General features: G+C 36.9%; 1 protein-coding gene across 4 annotated transcripts in view; it reads left to right on the forward strand.

Moving 5' to 3' along the window:
- The window catches only part of AKAP6 (A-kinase anchoring protein 6), a 2,898,826-nt gene that overhangs the window by 1,406,950 nt on the left and 1,476,233 nt on the right, over positions 1–15,643 (forward strand). For all 4 annotated transcript variants that reach the window (XM_044073884.1, XM_044073885.1, XM_044073886.1 and 1 more), the window contains exons 7-8: positions 6,232–6,328; positions 7,806–7,969. In XM_044073884.1, the coding sequence (XP_043929819.1) occupies positions 6,232–6,328; positions 7,806–7,969 (261 nt within the window). The remainder of the gene's footprint in view (positions 1–6,231; positions 6,329–7,805; positions 7,970–15,643) is intronic.

Consider the following 15,643-nt stretch of genomic DNA (forward strand, 5'->3'; position numbering starts at 1 on the left):
AGTTTTATAGAGAATTTCGAAACAAGGTAAAAGGAAATGAAAAACCACCAAAAAAAGAAGACATAGACACATTTTGGAGAAGTATTTATAAAGGTCATATGAAACATAACAAAGATGCTACATGGATAGAAGAAGTAAAAGAAAGAATAAGAAGTTTAAAGGTACAGGATATGAAATGGGATAAAGTAACAGCCAATGCGATTAAAATAAAGTTAAGAGAAGCCTCTGATTGGAAAACCTCAAGCCTAGATGCAGTACCTAACTTTTGGCTAAAAGTATTAACATATTTGCATGAAGCTTTAGCCATGGGTATGAACTATTTATATGCACACCATAAAGAGACACCAACCTGGCTAACAGCAAGAAAAATAATGCTCCTACTTAAGAGTGAACCTGCAAGCTACCCTAAAAATTCTAAACTTATAACTTGCCTTCCGACGGCGTCTAAACTCTACAGTGGAATTGACGCCGACAGAGTTTATAGTCATTTAGAAGAAAACTCAATTATGACAATAGAACAAAAGGGCAATAAAAGAAGGTTATATGGAACAAAGGATCATTTGTTGTCAAATAAAGACATAGTGGAGAACTGTAAAAAGGGGAAGAATTTAAGTATGGCATGGAATGACTATAAAAAAGCATTTGATAGTATCCCACATTCATGGATAAAAGAGTTCTTAAAAATGTATAAGATATACCCTGCAGTGATCAACTACATTCCAGTGACCATGAAACAGTGGCAAACAATTTTGCAATTAAGCCATGATGAAAGACAAATTATTATTCCAGGGATAAAAATTCAAATTCCATGGTGACTCTCAGTCACCACTGCTATTTTGCCTTGACATTAACCCTTTAAGCTGTCTATTTAACAGCTTAGACCATGGCTATAATTTGGCTCCTAGAAAACAATAAAGTGTAAAGACTTCTAATCTTCTGTTTGTTGATGATTTAAAACTGAACAGCTCATCAGATGAGGAACTGAAAGCACAACTGCTAGCTGTCAAATCTTTTTCAGATGATATAAGAATGTCATTTGGTCTTGATAAATGTGCAAAAGCAACCTTTAAAGCAGGAAAACTGTAACGCCAGGAAAACATCAGTTTGGGACAAGAATGTGATATAAAAGAACTTGATCAAGAAGGAGTGTATACATATTTGGGAATTGCTGAAGGATCAACAATAAAACATGAACAAATGTGAATAAAATTTAGTTTGGAATACTTTAGAAGACTTAAATTAATCCTGAAACCAGCACTGACATCTAGGAACAAAATTCAAGCTATAAGCCAATTTTCTCTTCTTGTCCTAACTTAGAGTATTGGAGTGATTGACTGGCCCCAAAATGTTTTAGATAGATTAGACAGGAAAACAGGAAGGATACTTCATGCTCACCAAATGATTTATAAAAATCAGTGCATACCAAGATTATATATTCCCCGTTCTGAAAGAGGGATGGGGGTTCTTTAAATTGATTACATGTATAGATCTGCAATCATGGGACTGCACACATAGCTGCCGACCTCACAAGACCCAAACATAGTGAAAGTTTTGAAATATGAGGAGAATAAATCTAAGATGACTTCCCTGCTTAGTCTAGCAGAAGCATATCGGTGTCAAGCAGGAATGGAAATCAAACCAGAAGTAGATTAAAAATCAGGCAGCAACTGAATGTGCCAAAAAACAAAAGAAAGAATATAAGGTAAAGGACCAGATGAGAAGGTAAGAAATGTGAATAATGCATAAATATAGTTGCAAGTATAGAAAACATTTGGAACGACCTCAGGTTGATCAGGAATGGTTAAGGAGAGGTGAATTCAAATCAAGAAACAAAAGGTTAATATTGGCGGCCCAAGATAGTGGAGTACGTGCACATTGGTTTACAAAGTTCATTGAACATGCAGGAGAAACAGACAAATGTAGGTTTTGTAAAACATTCTTGGAAAGTGTCACACATCTTGTTGCTGGTTGTGATATACTAATGGCAGAAGGACTGTATACTGAAAGCTATAATAATGTGGCAATATTGTTGCACTGGGGATTATGCTAACATTATAATACTGAAGTAGCTGAAAAACACTGGAAACATGGGCCACAGTGCATTATAGAAAATGATGAAGTTTATATCACATGGGATCACCCATTACTAGCAGTTCAAAAAATAGATGCAAGAAAACCAGATATAGTAGTCCATGAAAAGAAGACAAAAGTAGCATTGATAATTGAAATTGTCACACCCAGTGACTACAGTGTCTTGCATACTGAGAGACACAAAGTCATAAAATACTAGGATTTGCAGGCATAAATGAGCCCAATGTAGAAGAAGGATACCCAGACAGTTCCACTAGTAATATGAGCAACTGGTCTTATAAAAAAGAATATACAGTCGTACTTAGATATGTTGCCAATATATGTAACTCTGTATGAATTTTAGGAGAAGTCATTACTGGGCACATTGTGATTGCTGCAAAGAGCACTTCTAATGTCAAAGATTGAAACAGTACCAAATTTCATGAACATTAATCATACATTGACTAAGAAATGGGGTCCATTCCCATCCTGGTATGAGAAGCCCAAAAGACTTGGAGAAAGTAAAAAAAAAAGGACTGAAAATTTAAATAATTTGTTTTGGTTGTTGTGACAAGTTTGGATGCTCCTCTATTGAAGAAAAATATTTCTTAAAAGAAGATGCTTTGAATTTGGTTTTAGGTTTAAATTGGTAAACCCTTACAGCATGTTGTTAGGGTCCATTTCACTAGAGGTGCTACTGTATTGGCAGCTCTCTTTAGCAAGGCTTTAGTGGAAAATATTTGGCAGGGAGGAATGTGTTCTTCAGTTCATACATTTATATTGAAATCTAGATTACTAAGGTTAAGACTAGTTTTGCTATTCTACTTAGGTATGATGATTTGTGACAGCATTTGAGAAAAATATAATATAGCAATCCATAGTACTCATGTAAGAGTATATATATTAAGTTCCATTCTTTGTTCTTCAAGGACTGTAATCCTCTGTCTTCCAGTCTAGAGTTGACGCTGCTTATTCAGTATTCACTACAGTTTTGGTGTTATGTTAAGGATTGTTTTGTTGGTCATTGCATGGTTGTGAAATTTCATATCAGCCCATTTTTGTCCTGCTAAAGAGAGGCCAGTGCTAGAAAGGAGCAGTAATGCAAGGTGGTATTTTGCAGGAGATATAGTACATCTGCATACCAACCTCAGTCTGTTTGCTTTTTGATGTGTTTCTTCTGATTACTCAGAGAGGCAGCTTTGTCATAGTCATTACTGTAGATTTGAGGGGAGATGGCAGAGAGTGATCTGTATGGCATGCCACTGAGAAGGCTATTGCAATGTCTTCAGTTATGGTTTGTCTGGCAGGTATAGTTCATAGTACTGTCTCCAGAGGTCCTGATAGTGTACTTCTATCTATAGTCTATTTGTATATTTTTTATGGCTAGTGCTGTCACATGACCTAATAATCATAGACTTTGTGGAGGATGTCCTGACAGTTCTGAAAAAAAATCTGAGAAATCTAGTACAAAGACACCAGCTTTTTTCAGATGCTGATGGTTGGAAGTGCTAGGCAATTGTTTGATTGATCCAGCTAATGATAAAGCAGGTTACTGGAAAATGAATTAAAAAGAAATAAATTTTTAATTATCTAAATATTTTCATACATAATTATACTATATCTGCTTCTAGGTAGTGCTAGGCTTAGCAATGCTGCTCTGTGTTTGTGTGAAGGAAAGCTGAACTAGTCATGTTTGTTTCATTCAAATCAGACATCTGATGTGTACACAAACAACAACTTGTCCTCAACTGCTGTATATGTGAGGCAGTCTGCATCGATGAAAGTGACTGACCTTCCTATTATTTGATCAAGTTAAAACAGTCATTACTCTGACTTTGTAGGAGTACTGTGCATTTGTGTGAAACAACTTTGAATACTATACTGTGGCTGCTGTCTTTGTAAGAACCAAATCTGAAATACATTACTGTGGCCATTCTTTATCACAGAGATATGAGATGTACACTGTCGACATAGTGGCTATAATTAGTGCATATGAAATGTAGTCTGTTCATACTGTTATTTGATCATGCTAAACAGTAATTAACATGGTTTTGCAGAGCTAGATGGCCTCCATACCAGTCAATGGCAGACACTTAATTGACTGTACACTTGTCAGATATCAGATTATGATTAAGTGCCCACAGTGATGTATTTCAACTTGCTTCATACAAATGCAAACTAGCTCTGCAAAACCATGTTAATTGGTCAATTAAGTATCTGCCATTGATGGGTATGGAGGCCATCTCTGAATAAAGGTAACTCAACCCTGCTGTTGTTAGATCACAAATAAAGTCACTGATCTGGCTTGGTAGAAACAGTGTCACACAACTGTATTTGATGAATTCGTAACAATCTTCTCATTGCTATGGATTTTGCTGTATGTGTATTTTATATATATATTCACACACATTTTCCTGTGCAGACCTTTACATTTTGCTCATTATTTATTGTGTATGTATATATATATATATATATATATATATATATATATATATATATATATATATAGAGAGAGAGAGAGAGAGAGCCTCTATATCATCCACTTTATTAACTATGCTCTTCTCAGATATTATCGCCAATTTTATGAATACAAACACATATGTGGGCACTTATAAATCATCTGACTAGCAGTAAAAAAAAAAGATATTTTAAAAATGAAATATAAAATGCCTTATAGAATACATGGGGAGGGGCTGACAACCCCCCAGTCCCTGGCTACATGACAGTTTTTGATGCAGCTTTAGTAATGGCTCATTCTCAGTTCTTGCCTTAGGTCCCAGATGATAAAAAATCAGCCCTGCTGAACAGACAGAATGGGGAATAAGTTTTTATTTTTATGCTGATTACTTTATACAATTGTGCGCCTCACAGCAAGAGGTTCTCTGGTTCGATCCTCGGCTGGAGTGCCTTCTGTGCGGAGTCTGCATGTCCTCCCTGTGGTCGCGTGGGTTTCCTCCGGGTGCTCCGGTTTCCTCCCACATCCCAAAGACATGCTGCAGGTGGATTGGACACTCTAAATTGGCCCTAGGTGTGCGTGTGAGTGTGCCTTCTGTGGAAGGTTGGGCGCCGGGCTGGCAACTCGACACCGTAAAACTCCACTGCCATTCAATGTGCGGACAAGGTGATCCGCTGTGGTGACCCCTGACCGGGAAAAGCCGAAAGAAGAAGAAGAAGAAGACTTTATACAATTGTGATTTCTCTATACAATGCTTTTTGCGTTCCATCTGATTTATGAGTTTTAAGCATAACTGCAGTCACTTGGCATTGTATATTAACTCCAAGACTTCTGATTACCAGCTGAACTGCTTTCAGTGATACCATAGTAGGTGATGTTAGTGGAGTTTTACCTCAACTAGCATTCATTAGAGGGCCTGAATTACAGTCAACTAATGCCATGTGTGTGCAAACAGTGTTAACTACAGTTTATTAGTTCTCTGAAATGACAACACAAAAATGTAGTATTTAAATTCTTTGGGTTAATTAGTTGTTTACATTCAGCAGAGTCCTAGGAAGAAAAGCATTTATAACAGTCTGCAATATTACAGCAATTAAATAAAAATACTTTCATAATAAATTACATACAATATACACAGAGTAATATTTTTACCTTTGGTAAATGATGAACCGGAGTAAAAAAAAAAAATAGTAATAATAAAGGCTGTCCTCCACGAAAATACTTAGAGCACCATATAGTACTCAGTCCATCAGATTTAGCACTAAATCTGATTTTTATTATTTTATTATTTTATATTAAATAAAACAATTAACTGGAGTTCTTTGGAATCATTTTCTTGGCTGATGGATTGAGTACTATATGGTGTTCTAAGTATTTTCGTGGAGGACAGCCTTTATTGTTTACTGGAAATAGTGTCTTTTGACACATTAGTGGAGGAATTTCAGTCCTTGGTTACAAGTTTAAAAAAAAATAGCTCAATTCAGACTGCCGGCAGATACTGTAAGCATCAAAAATACACTGCAGTTAACAGCAAAAAATTCATATTTGATGAAGAAACCATGAATGTGATGAAAGTAATGCAAAGAAACGTGTCACAAAAAAGAGAGGTGTGCTGTAAACAATGGAAAGAAAGATAGATTGTAAGGAATATGCCTGTTAGGGAGAAGCATTTCTTAGGTTATTGAAACTTTTTATTTATTTTTCAGAGTTTTAAACTGAATGTTGACAGCCATTGTGCACTGAAGGATGCTGTCATAGAGGAGGGACGGCAGCTTTTGGAACTGATTGAATCTCACGAAACAGGTAAAACCCTTTATGTTGCATGTCAGGACAGAATGGCTACCTACTGTTAGAAGAATGCCAAAGCAACATTGTAATTTACTGCATATATTCGCTCCTTATGTATTATTAATATTTACATTATCAGGCTGACCTTCAAGATTTATAAATGTTTCATACACTACACAGAATGCTGTCAAACTGCATGTATGGAGAGAAATGCAATCCAAAGTCATAGGCTCTTTTTGTTTTTGTTTTGTTTAATGATGCTTCATAATGTTCTGCATTGCAGCTGAAACCTTACAGATGAAGATACAACATTCACGTGACATCTGATGTCAATACGTCAGATATGGTTTATCTTGCAGGTAGTGTTAATATCTTCTTTAGTACAGGGAGCTACAATGCTAATGCCTTGTTCGATTAGTACATGTAATCATCGGGTTTTTAATTACTAGTACTACTACAAAAACAGCATATACACACCCGTGAGTGCGCATACAGATGTGTGGTCTGCATGTGCAAATATGATTAGGAGATCTAGTAAGGATCTTTACAACTGAACACATACAGCACATTAACTTTATCTCTTACTACATAGCTTTTAGTGTGTAAAGGCTCATTTCAATTTTATCCTATTTATAGATAAACAGTAAAATATAGGACTTACAACCTAGTTAGTTAGAGGTTAGGCAAGGAAGGCAGTGTGTCTTGCCATGGCTATATCACTTGTCTAAAATGGAGCTTTTGTATAGTAGCTATATAAGAGGGAAGAGAAGCAGTGATGTTACTCCACTGTTTGTTGAATTAAATCTGGGCTCTCTTAGTTAAAGTTAAATGAAAAGTATAAAATAAACTTGAATTATAAATAATTTGTTAGCTTGGGTACATTGATATCAAACATTATTTTCAAATACTGAGTTTGCTATGTTCACAGCTATGTATATATATATATATATATATATATATATATATATATATATATATATATATATATATATAGATATAGAAGGGGCACTCTTTAGATTTACTAGTCCCCTCTTTTGTTTGCTCATGGCTGAACATCTATGAGTGGGAGGTCAAAATTTATCTTGGAAGTGAGCATAGTGTTCCAGTACTTCCATTCTGTAGCAGTGTACTCACAGAAAGATATTTTAAATTGTGTAATTGCAGAATTACATACAGGAAGCAGTTGGTAAATGTTTGTAAAATTTTGAAACAGATGTGACAATATTTTCCTTTTAACATTCTATCATGGCACCCTTTGGCTATACATACAATCTGTACACTGAAAACTAAAGCTAGAAGCAGAATATGATGGTATTTATACTGCCCTTCTAAGGATTGATCTATTTACTTCAACTGTTTTAGAAACAGGAATTGCTTTATGATGGCCTTTCCAACCATTGTAATTTGCATAAATGTCACTTGTAAATATGGATCATGTTTGCATTTTTACTAGTTACTTAAAGAATTGTCTTTCTTTTCTGTGTTTCTGAAGGACTGAAGGACACATTGCAGATGATTTCTAGTCAATGGAAAGAAATACAAAGGCAAATCAAACGGCAACACAGCTGGATTCTGCGAGCTCTGGACAACATCAAAGCTGAGATCCTTTCCACTGATGTGTCTGCTGAGGATGAGGAAGGGACTGCAAGCCCTAAGGTAAGTGGCTTGAAGTTTCTCTTATTTCCTCTTATTCCCGTTCTCTTTTGAACTGGGCGCCACTGTACTGCTCTCCGCCCTAAGGCTGTTTTATGTCTACTGGGTACAAAAATTAGATAAACAGAAAGGAAGCCAGCTTCTTTGAAATTACAAGAAAAGCTTAAAAGTTATATAGAAGAAGTTTTCAAATGTAAACTCTTTTTCATACATTTCCATATGAGTCACTGAATGTGGTAAACAAAAAGTAAAAAGTATCGTTAAAATGAACAATCAGAATGCTTTTAAATTGTTTTGTTGCAACTATAAATCAGTATAATCAGTGCAATCACTCAGCTCTGACATCCATTAGCCGCTTGGTTACAGCAAATTAACAAAGAAGAGAGAAAGTGATTCATTATCTCATTCCTGTTAATGACTATCAGATGCATTGCCTAATTAGAGGATGGTCATTGTAGTGGGAAGAAGGTCATACGCTTTGCTACAAATCTTTCACATTGTGTGTTAAAATTCTCAGGAATGGAACATGAGTTGAATAAACAAAATTGACTTATGTTATTACTAAATATACCTGTTGTGCTCCACTGTCAAATATTCATTTATTTCCTCAGGGTAGAAGTGTCTGTATTTTCCATTTATTTCTTATACTGGATTATAGAATTAAGCAGAACAATAATATAAAGGTAAAGCCACAGATAGAAATGTACCTTACATCATTTCGAAAGGTTAGGTTAATGGCTACAAGCCCTCAACAGAACAATTAGAATTTTAATTGTTCATGCTTTCATTAAAGGAATACAAATATTGCAGTTTGAAATGAGATTGCAACACTCTGCGGTACATGGGCATGATCTCATGATCATTACTCTAACCCAGAGATTATACATTACCTACTGGAACCACATGCCTTATAGCACACTACAGTTAGGTAAAGTGATATACACTTGTTAACCAGACCATTTCCAGAATGAAAGCATTGAATTCAAACAACATCCGCAACAACTCTGCCAAGTAGCTACAAAATCCCAGATTTGTGTGTGTGTGTGCACGTGTGTGTGTGATTTGTGTGTGTGTGTGTGTGTGTGTGTGTGTGTGTGTGTGTGTGTATGATACGTGTTTTTATATTTTATGCAGTATAGAGCAGCTTTAATTTCATTAGGATAGCAATTAATATTTGATGGGCAGAAATTACTTTGATTCAGAACCTGAATTACCTAGGTAGATATTTAAGCAATAACCCATGACTGGGTGTGGATAATGCTGGATTTACCCACAGTTGGTGTGGTTTGGTCATGAGGGTGAAGCCCGAGTGACCAAACAAAGCCAACCGTGGGTAAATCCAGCATTGCCCACACCTAGCTGTGGGTTATTGCTATTATATAATGACATTTAATGTCTTTGTATAATGTCTCTGTTCTGCCCTTCTGCAGTTTTCCAGTATCCTGGGGCTTTTTCTGATGCACTGCATATGCATACGGGATTTGTGTTCCCACACTTACGCAGTACATCAATGCTGTGCAGAGGTAGCAATGGAGAAAGGAAGATCTCTGTTGCCTTTTTTTTTTTTTATTTTTTTTTATTGAAAATAAAAAAAAAAAACTGGAAGAATTTTTACATTTAGGAGAGCCGGGACAGACAAAATAAAAGGGTAATCAGGTATGTTTCTTTAATTTTGCAGGACTTACCTTATTATTCGCTTATTTTTGTCTGCGCTGTTTCCCTCATTTGTTTCCTGTCTTCCATTTTCTTTTTTGGGGCAAAAAAAGAAAGAAAAGTAAAGAATTAGGAGATATACTAACGGGAAAAAGTCCAGGTGACTGGATCCTTTTTCCGTTAGTATATTCTCAGATTTACAACGGGCACGCTGGTTGGGTTGGCCAATCAGCATGCTAGTTTTTGAATATTAATGGCCAGTCATTGTATAATACTGTTTTACTAAGATGAACTCTGAGTTCACATTCCTCAGCAAATTAATCAAATGTCGAATCAATGTAGAAAGAAACATTTGTATTTTGCTTGAAGTAACAAAAGTTCTTTAGCTCCTGTAATTATAGCATGCTGCATTGTATTGAGTCTGCAGAGATCAGCAGGGCATATTGAGAGCAGGTGAGCTAGACAGATACAGAGCTGCTCAAAGCATATCGGTGCCTTCATTTTGAAACAGAAGGAAATGGCTAAGGTTTAATATAAATAACTGTTTTCCTGTATTATAACATCATATTTCTACTCAGAGTGTACACCTTGACTCTCGTGTTCAGAGTATTTCTCCCTTGTTCTCACCTTGTCCTGTCAGAGTGTGCAGCATGGAAAATGATATGAAGAAGGCACCAATGAATGTACATCTGCATGCATATTTGTTTACTTTTGTATACATCTGTGGGAAACATACATGCCAATGAGCACAAGCAGTTAGATGTATTTTTGCATCTGACTTTTACAGCTACATATCCCTTCATTCTAGTCACGGACTCCTAAATTACATGTTCTTGTAAATATCCCATATGTAAGCTTATATCTTCCATTATATTTTGTATTAAAAAAGTGGCAAACAGTTAGGTCAGTGCTCCAACTTCCTGCTAAGCTGTGACACTAAAAATCTGTTCCTTATTGCAGCTTTTCTCACTATGAAAGAACATCTTCTGTGGTCTGCCTTAAGATCACCCAGCTCTGATTTTTGCAGCTTAGCATTGCATGTTGCCCTATACAAATGATACTGACAGATAAACACACACATAAATTTTTGATCCTAACTATCAGAGATGCTAGTGAAAACCCAGCTGTTATGCCAGCTGGTGAATGCAATTGCTTTCAGAGGTAAAAAAACAATGCTAGTTTATTTATCTGTTATTTATTTAACCATTTATTTCTATACTCCCCACTCGTTACAGGACCCTGGCCTGATGGCTCCCTTTCTGCATTCATTTGAGTCAATCACTGCAAAGGGGCAGGAGTCTGCCATTACTGGACTAGGTGAGGACTGTGTAGCCCATTCTTTGCTGCACGGGAGTCCTGATTTGTATCTGTCTTCCACATATAGTGATAGTCAGGTGGTAAAAAGCTGGCTAACTTGCAGGTTCTGCAGAGCTGCCTACACTTCCCTATACACCTACTAGTGGGTAGTCCACGTGTGGTAGTTGCCTGAATATGGAAAGAGATGAGCATGTTCCCATGCACAACTACTTCCCGCACCTCAGAGATGTGCTTGCATCGCTTTCTACAAGATGTTGTCCAGCTTCTTCCATGAGTAATTGCCTACCAACCAGTAAGCTTTGCCTTTGTGGTGGGCTAAGCCACATCCCATCCTCAGGATGGGTGAGCCGGTATCAGCCACTTAAGCCTATCCTCCCTCACCCGAATCTTCCATTGCCTGTGCTATTAATCAAACATAGGTTGCCCAGGCCATAGTAAGGAGTTTGTCTCATTATGCCAAATAATTGGGCAGTCTTATTTAACCATTTGTTAACCAGATAAGTAGGCTGGTCATCAGGCTTTTATAACCATAATCTGGGCTTCATTAAGAGAGCAAAATTAACACGTCAACAGTGCATTCCAAAACCATATAATAAGGAAGCTACTGCACGACAGAGCAAAATCCCATAAAGGGAAGACATCTCTGATCAACACTAGCAGAAAACTACGTTCTCTCATAAAAACATCCAAGGCCAACTTTGAGAGGAAAATCGCTAAGGACACTAAAGATAACCATAAAGCCTTCTTCAGCTATGTTAGAAACCTGGGTGGAAACCGTCAGATATGCTCAGAGTTAGTTCACAACAACAAAAAATACACTGAACCCACAGATATTGCCAACATTCTGGCTGACAGGTTCAGTGCAAATTTCTCCCCTCCCTCACCCCCAAAAGAAGAAATACTTATCCCAGCTGAATGTAATCTCCCTGTCATCTCAGATGTCCAGGTGAGAGCCGCCCTCAGCAAAGCTAAAAACACAGCATCAATGGGACCTGACGGTATCCCGGGTTGCATGCTACGTGAACTCCAAGAGGAGCTAAACCCGCACATAAAAATGATATTTAACCTTAGCCTTACTACAGGATATGTACCTGAACACTGGCGTACAGCAACAGTGGTCCCACTCCACAAAGGGGGTACCTCTACAGACCCTGGGAACTACCGCCCCATAAGCTTAACCAGCCTGGTCTGCAATGCTATGGAAAGAATCATTATGGAACTCATAAACAGAGATATTGGGGACCTGACACTTGACCCCACCCAGTTCAGCTTTGTAAAGGGCAGATCCTGCCTTTTGAACCTGGTTGACTTTTTTGAAACAGTCACTAGAGCCATTGATGAGGGCAAAGCAGTCCATACAGCCTACCTGGACTTGGCTAAGGCCTTCGACACAATACCCCACTCAGGCATCATAGATAAGCTCAACAGCTTAAATGTAAACCCTTATGTCACTAGATGGGTTGCAAACTGGCTAAAGGACAAAACCCATAAAGTTAAAATCGCTGGAGCAATGTCAGACTCAAAGCCAGTCACAAGTGGTGTCCAACATGGATCTGTCCTGGGACCCCTCTTGTTCGGCATTTATTTCTCAGATGTTAAAGCAAACATGGGAGGGTTGTGGCTGACAAAGTTCGCAGATGACTGCAAACTAGGCGCCATAGTCGATACACCAGCGGACACATACATCCTACAAAAAGGCCTCACAGAAACGGACAACTGGTGCCGGAGTCATGGCCTTAAACTAAATGCCAAAAAATGTATAGTCATCCCCTTTGGGAAAAACAAAGTACCCACAAATTATCACATAGACAGCAACCCACTGAGTACGGAAAAAGTAATCAGAGACCTAGGGATCCAAGTCGACAGCGACCTCTCATTTGACACCCACGTGGCCAAAGTGGTTAGAAAAACATTCTACCTTGCACACCTTATCATGAAGGGATTCACATTCAGATCCAAGGATGTCATTGTACCCCTATACTCCTCCCTCATCAGACCGATGATTGAGTACAATGCCCCATTTGGTATGTACCTCACACGGCATTTGCAACAGCTGGAGAGACCACAAAAGTACCTCACCAAGAGGATCAAGGGTCTCCAACATATGTCTTATTCTGCCAGACTAAAGAAACTCCAGCTCTATTCAGTAGCATACCGCCTGCTCAGAGGTGATCTCTGCCTGACGTACAAGGCCATGTCCAATCAGGAACTGATGGACATGCTCCACCTCAAAAAATCCAAATCCATCAGAACCACGAGAGCTAAAGACTTAAACCTCGGCACAAGTATGAATAGGACATGCTGGAGGGATAGATTCATAACCCAGAGGCTTCCCATGCTCTGGAACAAGATCCCAGTTCATGTTAAGCAGAGCCCCTCACTGACTCTCTTCAAGAGAAATCTTGATGAGTGGATGGGAGATCGTAAGTTTACCCCAGGGGTCCCATCTGTGTCACTACTAGACAGAGGCACAGTAAACTAATTCTATTATATAAGGGGACCTTCACTGTGTCACTACTAGACAGAGGCACAGTATTCTAAATCTATTCTGTGCATTTTGTACCATTTTATGGGGTGGCGAAAGCCACATCACTATGGCTAGGCGTACAAATGCCCCAGGGCAGATAGCCTAGTACTAAACTATGAAACTATGAAACAATACAAATTAATAAAGCATTAACAAGTAGAATTTGCAATGCAATAAGGTGGAAAGTACTCATTGCAAAATTTTCCCATACATGATAATAAAATAGTTCAAAAGACAAGGTACCTATATTAAACTATACTATTGAGAATTGCTTGTTGAAAGTGCTAAGTGATTGTTTCCAGTAGCTGTGAAGAACATGGTGGTTTGTTGAATTTTAAGATTTCATAGTAAATATTGAATATTTTATATTTTATAATATCAAATAACAAGATGCTGCATTTCAGGCACTTGCCAGATTTCTTTCATTCATTTGCGACAAAAAGAAAAGATATTATCAAACTGTATTTTAGATTGATGGCTTATGTCAAGCGAAAAAAACCCCAAAGATTTATGAAAAATGACTGACTGAAACACCAAAGTGAAATGGAAACAAAATCTCAAACTACAGTTTACACAGGCATACTAAATGTCATTCTTGGCTTACAGTGAAGCACTGATAGTGAGTCATACAAGTGAAAAGAGACACACAATTATGAAGAAATGCCAAGAACAATGCTGCCTTAATAATACCTTTATTATGAATGATGCTACTATGAGATTACTGAATATGGGCACGTGCTTCCCCCCATTTATTAAAGTTATTTTGATCAAAAGATCAAGGTTTCACAAGCTGAAGGATAGATTCTCTGTCCCATGTACACAGAGTTCACCAGATCTTATACATTGCCAAAAGAAGAAATTATACAGTGACTGGCCATTAATATTAAACAACTAGCACACTGACTGACCAGCCCAACCAGCGTGCCCATTGTAAATTGGAGATTATACGAACGAGAAAAGGTCCGGTCGCCCGTACTTTTTCCCGTTAGTAAATCTTGTAATTTTATTACGTTTCTTTTTCTTTAACTAAAAAAAGAAGCCAGGAGATGTATACCAAACAAGGGAGACAGCACAGACAAAAATAAAACAATAATCAGGTAAGTTCTACAAAATTAAAGAAACATACCTGATTATCATTTTATTTTTGTCTGTCCTGGCTCTCCCTAAATTAAACGTTTCCCAATTTCTTTTTTATTTTTCATTTTTAATTAAAAAAAAAATAATAATAAAAAAGCAATGGAGATCTTCCATTCTCCGTTGCTTCCTCTGCACAGCTCTGATGTACTACGTAAGCGTGGGAACACAAGTTCCATTGGCACAGTACATCAGAAAAAGGCCCAGGATAGAAGAAAACCACAAAAGGGCACCTCAGAGGTATTATACAAAGACATTATTTATGAAAGGTAAGTTTTTTTTTCTGAAATAATGTCATTGTATAATAACAATTTAAAACCAAGCAGTAACAGAAATGTCGTTCCCAATGGTGTAAATACCTCTCTGCTAACACAAAAAGTACCAATAAATAATCCAACAAATAACGCTGAGAGGTAACCAAGTTCTTGAAAAGTTTCAACCATGAAAAGTCCACGAAAAACAGCATGTAGATATAGTGTATAATCCAAAAGCAGTAACTTTTATTTAGATAAAAATGGTAAGCGCTTTCACTATTGCTTCTTCAGACCGTTAACATTCAAATGCATTAATTAATTCAATATATATAAGACACGTGAATACCTTCTAATTAAGTTCTTTAAAGGGCTTGGAGAATTCACGTTTCTATACCTTCATTATTAGTAGTAAAATCAACCAAGGTTCACCATATATTTAATGCAACATTAATCTACATATTAACAAAGTAACTTATTCTATGAAAATTTCACTTGACGTCTCATAACCACGCTGATTCATAAATGTGCTTTCCTAGCGCAATGTAAAATTCATTTAGGAATATATATTATAATGCACTTCTGTTATATATAATAATCATAAATATTTGCATAAAAATATATATCTTATACTAAATATTGTATTGAACCATTGCCTAATACGATGTAAATTAATTTAGGAATATATATTATAATACGCTACTGTTTTATGTAATAATCAGAAATACTTACATAGAGAATACATTTTATGATAAATATTGTGTTAAAACCTCTCCCAAAAACAAGAACCATTAT

The sequence above is a fragment of the Protopterus annectens genome, chromosome 6.part0 (assembly GCF_019279795.1).
Source record: "Protopterus annectens isolate FY-2018-M chromosome 6.part0, PAN1.0, whole genome shotgun sequence".
Classification (NCBI taxonomy): Eukaryota; Metazoa; Chordata; order Ceratodontiformes; family Protopteridae; genus Protopterus; species Protopterus annectens.